Source organism: Sinocyclocheilus grahami, unplaced genomic scaffold (genome assembly GCF_001515645.1).
Source record: "Sinocyclocheilus grahami isolate Dianchi unplaced genomic scaffold, SAMN03320097.WGS_v1.1 scaffold1322.1, whole genome shotgun sequence".
NCBI lineage: Eukaryota > Metazoa > Chordata > Actinopteri > Cypriniformes > Cyprinidae > Sinocyclocheilus > Sinocyclocheilus grahami.
The window spans coordinates 72064-78044 of record NW_015506501.1 but is presented as its reverse complement, the minus strand read 5'-3'; the positions used below and the strand labels follow the sequence as shown (position 1 = coordinate 78044).

The following is a 5981-nucleotide window of genomic DNA, read 5'->3' as shown; positions in this document are numbered from 1 at the left end:
CTCTCTCTCACACACACACACACACACACACATGCATACACTCTCTCTCACACACACACAAACACACACACGTTCACATAAACACACACACACTCTCTCACACACACACACACTCTCTCTCACACACACAAACACACTCTCACACACAAACACATACACACACACATGCATGCACACACAGACACACACAAACAAACACACATATACTCTCTCTCACACACACACACACACACACACAAACACACACTCTCACACACAAACACACACACACACTCTCTCACACACACAAACACACACACATTAAATCACCTTTTGGACGTAATTTGATGCTTCAAATTAAGATTGCCTTTCATCTCTTGATAGTGGATGACACTCTCTCTCTCTCACACACACACACACACACATGCATACACTCTCTCTCACACACACACACACAACTCATTCACTCACACACACACACACACACACACACACACAATTTTCACATTTTTAAAATGTCTTCATCACAACATAAATGGATGTTTCTCTTGAACTATATTTACCTGCCTCTAAAAGTCACATGAGAGCAGCAAACTGTGATTGGCCGCTGTTCATGACCTCATCACAGGTGACCTCTGACCTCTGTAAACTCAGGACAGACTAGAGGAGTCACAGCCGGAGCTTTGAAGACGTGACGCTCATGTGGAATATAAATGGATGTAATGGTCTCTGTGATGAACACGCCTGTGCATTCTTCCCCATCAGACGTAATTGAGTTCACCGCCGCAGACGCCTGCAGGGAATAAAGAGCGATTCATTTGTGTCCTCGGATAAAACCAGTTTAATAGAAACCAAGCTGTTTACAGGTAGAAAGGAATAATTCATCCTGCAAGAAAAGTCGTTCCAAACTCAAATGCATTAAAGAATCTGAGGAATCTTCAGTTGAGTGTCATACGGACACATTATGATGCTTTATAGTGTTTCTGGAGCAGCTTCACAGCCTGTCATGAACAGCGTGAACATCCTGCTAAACATCTGCATGCGATCGTGTGCTGGCAGCTCATGCAAGCGCTGACTTACCGTCAAATACAGAGCCAGCGTCCCACAATGCACCTGGGTCAGGCACAAGAAGTCGTTATAGTGCTACTCTGATTCCAGGTTTAAGAGTAGCTTCTTGTGTCTTACAAAAAGTCATTGTTGATATAATTTAATTCCCTAAAGTGCTCAGAAAATATACAGTTGTACAAAATATATGAACAAACTGCAATGACATTTATAGTTTTATTTAAAATAATGAACAATGAGCCCATTTCTGCCAAAGAATAAAATAATAAATACATAGACTTTTTATTTCACAATTCTAACTTTTTTCTCATAATTGCGAGATAAAGTCATTTCCAAGTTATTCCATGACAGAAACAAACAAAAGAGAATTGAGAGATGGAATGAGTTTATATATCACAATTCAGTTTTTTTTTCGTTTCACCGCAAAATTAAATAAATAAAGACAATTGCGACTTTTTATCTCACAATTCAGAATTTTTATCTACATTTTATTACATTGTCAGAATTCTGAGAACAAAAGTCAGAATTGCAAAAGATCAAATAAATTGTGAGATAAAAAGTTGCAATTGCCTTTTTTTTAATCCTGTGTCGAAAACAAGCTTCCAAAAATAACAGTTCTATTGTCCCCCCCCAAAAAAAGACAGTTTTGATAATATTTGCTTGATAATCGCATTAATATGCTTGCTTTATTAAACACTAGATATGTGGGTTGACTGCTTTCAGAGTAAAATAAGTTAAACATTAAACAAAAAAATGCAAGAACTTTTTGGGAAAAGCATTTGAATCTTCATAGAAATAGATTCCCTGGAGTGGAATCGACTCACGATTCTGAACACGCCAGAAGTGAAGAATCGATTCGTTTGGGAATTGAGTCCTGCTGAAGGGACACGTGTTGTGACTTGGTTCTGAGCCGATCCGCCCCTAAGTGTGTGTTTCTCTGAAAGCTCATGTGAAGGTGAATGTCACACCTGACTGCTAACACAGCTATATGTCTCTCTGACAGAGTCCACCTACCGCCATCAGGCCAATATCGATGATGAGACCGTCAGCATGGAGATTCTGGACACGGCCGGACAGGTGCGCTAATTAAACACAGCCATACACACATCATCAGTGAGTGAGGGCAGTATACCAATAACAGACTGCAGCAGGTCTACTTTTATATCCTGCGACATCTTCGAATAATCCATATATTAAATAAGGACGCGTTATAATCAATATAGTAAATCAACAGAACAAATAAGGCAGCGTCAAATGATCAATAAAACATTTATAAATGAATGGAAAGCCATCTGCTCACCTGAACTCTAAAGTGACTCTGAAAGCTGATTGGCTGGAATAGCTTTCTCTGACGCTGATTGGTTGTAAATGCGAGAGGCGGGACGTTTCACTTGATTATCCATTCTGATTGGTCAGTAATGAGAACCAGTGTTTAAAACTTGCATGCAAGATAATCTTGCGTGCCAAATGTTTTATCCACAAATGTAAGATATAAAAAAATTAACCCCCTTTTTTAACCCCTTTCAAAGAGATATTATGACCTAAATTAAATCTTTATCAGATTTTTAGATATTTTTACTAGGAAACAAACAATTAAAAACTCATTAAATGTTTTTATAATACAATAGTTTGAGCAGGTAAATGTCTAGTAAAAATATTAATTTATCAGGCTCTCATCTAAAGCGATTAACAGTCACAATATTATAGATTTTTGTTAAGATATTTTATATTCTGTATTCACTTTAATTTGAGTTAAAATGTTACTAATTTTGTTGTGTATGGTCATTTTTATTAGTCTTTTGTTTTGTTTTTTTAATATGTCTATATTTATTTATTTTTTATTTATTAGTTTCAGGTGGTTTTAGTCGTGTGGTTTAGTTTTAACATTTATTTTATTTCAAGTAACAATTTTTTTATGGTTTCAGTTTTAGTTAACGGTGTTAACCCACGTCACAGGTTCATTTCTCCTCCATTAACCAGTGTCTTATTACTGTGTTATTCCTGAGTTATTCCTGAGTTATTCCTGAGTTATTTCTGTGTTATTCCTGAGTTATTCCTGTGTTATTCCTGAGTTATTCCTGAGTTATTTCTGTGTTATTCCTGAGTTATTCCTGAGTTATTCCTGAGTTATTCCTGAGTTATTTCTGTGTTATTCCTGAGTTATTCCTGTGTTATTCCTGAGTTATTCCTGAGTTATTTCTGCGTTATTCCAGTGTTATTCCTGTGTTATTCCTGAGTTATTCCAGTGTTATTCCGGTGTTATTTCTGAGTTATTCCTGAGTTAATCCCGTGTTATTCCCGAGTTATTCCCGTGTTATTCCTGAGTTATTCCTGAGTTATTCCAGTGTTATTCCTGAGTTATTCCTGTGTTATTCCTGTGTTATTCCTGATTTATTCCTGTGCTGAGTTATTCCTGTGTTATTCCTGTGTTATTCCTGAGTTATTCCTGTGTTATTACTGTGTTATTCCTATGCATGTCTGCACTATGTCTGCACTTTCCTCTGCACTGGAAGCTCCTGTCGTCAAGTCAAATTCCTTGTGTGTGTAAACATACTTGGTAATAAAGCTCTTTATTGAACCTACAGCCCTCATCTTTAGCCGCTAGGCCACGCCCACAGGTCATGTGACCTTACTAACAGTGTGTTTGTGTTGCTCAGGAGGACGTTCTCCAGAAGGAGGGTCACATGCGCTGGGGCGACGGGTTTATCCTGGTCTATGACATCACAGACCGCGGGAGCTTCGAGGACGTGGCTCCGCTGAAGGGCCTCCTGGACGAGGTCAAGCGGCCCAAACACGTGCCTCTGGTGCTGCTGGGAAACAAGGCGGATCTGGAGCACGCCCGGCAGGTGGCCACGGAGGAGGGCGAGCGGCTGGCTGCCGACATGGCCTGCGCGTTCTACGAGTGCTCGGCGTGCGCGGATCAGGTGGGGACGGGCGGAGGCGTGGCGGAGGCGTTTCACGAGCTCTGCAGGGAGATCCGCCGCAGACGCGCCGTTCAGGGCAAAACCCGCCGCCGCAGCTCCACCACACACGTCAAACAGGCCATCAACAAGATGCTGACCAAGATCAGCAGCTAAAGACAAGACTGCAAAACATGCGATTCCTCCTCAGTATCTCCAGTACAAAGAGCTACACATTCTTAAAGAGATAGTTCACCCAAAAATGGCAATGTGCTGAAAATGTGCTCACCCTCCGAGGCCATCCCAGATGTAGATGAGTTTGTTTCTTCATCAGGTTTGTAGAAATGTAGCATTGCATCAGTGTCTCAGCAATGGATGCTCTGCAGTGAATGGGTGCCGTCAGAATGAGAGCTGATAAAAACATTACAATAATCCACAGCACTCAGTTAACATCTGGAGAAGACAAAAGCTGAAACACATCCATCATCAAGACGCTTTTAACTAAAATACATTGAGTCTATAATCCATAATAACGCTTCCTCCAGTGAAAAAGTGAATCTGTTGTCTCTCACATATTTGTTTAGAGCTGTTTTGGCATTCTTGATCTGTGCAGATTTCTCTTCTGATTCAGACCAGAACACTTTTTCACCGGAGGAAGCGTTATTATGGACTATGTACTCTATGTATTTGAGTTAAAAGCGTCTTGATGCTGGATTTGTTTCAGCTTTTGTCTTCTCCAGATGTTCACTGAGTGCTGTGGATTATTGTGATGTTTTTATCAGCTCTCATTCTGACGGCACCCATTCACTGCAGAGCATCCATTGCTGAGACACTGATGCAATGCTACATTTCTCCACACCTGATGAAGAAACAAACTCATCCTAATCTGGGATGGCCTAAGGATGAACACATTTTCATTTTTGGATTAACTGTATCTTGATTTAAGAATCGTTTGCAGGAAGAAGCTCATTTTTTGCAGTGCAGACACCGGCGCTGGGATTGCGTAGAAGTTTCTCCGTCTATGTGGTGTGTTTTCTCTGCGTGTTTCTCCAATATAAGCCTGCGGCAGTATATTTGTTCTTACGGCTGAACTGAAGGATTGTCGTCAAATAAAGCACTATCCCGTTCATAATCGCGGCTCTCTGACTTCAAACGAGGATGCTGGAATGTCTCCTGATGCTATCTCAGATGAACAGACATGTTTCAGGACAGATCATGTCCACATGCTTGTCTCCTTCTACTCTCGACTGTCACAGGCTCCTGGAAACACGTGTACATTCCTGCAGAGCTCTGTTGATGTGTACAGTAAAGCCGTGTTCTCCGTGTATTTCTCTCTAGGAGAAATGTGTGTAAACCTCATGCATATGAAAAGAAAACAGCTGCTGGTTTGCATTTGTCTCGTGGTTCATCTGCAGTTGATATGAAACACAAAGATCACGGTGAGATCAGAATGAGATAACAGAAACAAACACAGACTATTAACCTGGTAATCAGTCAATGCACTAACTAACAACTGTGTGATCAGTTCATTAAAGAAAGATTAATACTGTACAACTGCATGACTAAAATGAGCATTTCAGACACACACACAAAAAACATTTGTAATGAGATTAAGTTTCAAGCACACACTTGTTTAATGCGTTAGTTATCATGAACTACTGACAAACAATTTTTTAAGCATTTCTTAATCTAGGTTCATGTTAATTTACACTGTTTACTGTTAATCCATGTTCATGCATAAATGTTAATAAATACAATTTGAAATGTTAAAATGCACGCCTTCATTTTTAGTTTGACATCAACAGTAATGCATTAACTAATGGTAATGAATATATATATATATATTAAATTAGTTGACGGTTATTATCGTTAACTAAAATTAAAAAAAGAATGTTACTTGGAACAAAAACAATTTTAAATAAATAACTGTTTTACTTCAGCTAGTTGCCAAGATGTCTTTCTTTTTTAAGTCGTGGCCTAATGGTTAGAGTTGGACTCATAACCCAAGGTTGTGGGTTCGAGTCTCGTACCGGCAGG

The 5981-nt window shown here is 39.6% G+C and overlaps 1 protein-coding gene across 1 annotated transcript in view; it reads left to right on the top strand.

Moving 5' to 3' along the window:
• Positions 1 to 4233, top strand: part of LOC107569200 (ras-related and estrogen-regulated growth inhibitor-like) — a 12405-nt gene extending 8172 nt beyond the window's left edge. The window contains exons 3-4 of the mRNA XM_016255222.1: positions 2048 to 2121; positions 3702 to 4233. Coding sequence (XP_016110708.1) covers positions 2048 to 2121; positions 3702 to 4121 — 494 coding nt within the window. The 3' untranslated portion in view covers positions 4122 to 4233. The remainder of the gene's footprint in view (positions 1 to 2047; positions 2122 to 3701) is intronic.
• The last annotated feature ends 1748 nt before the right edge of the window (positions 4234 to 5981 follow it).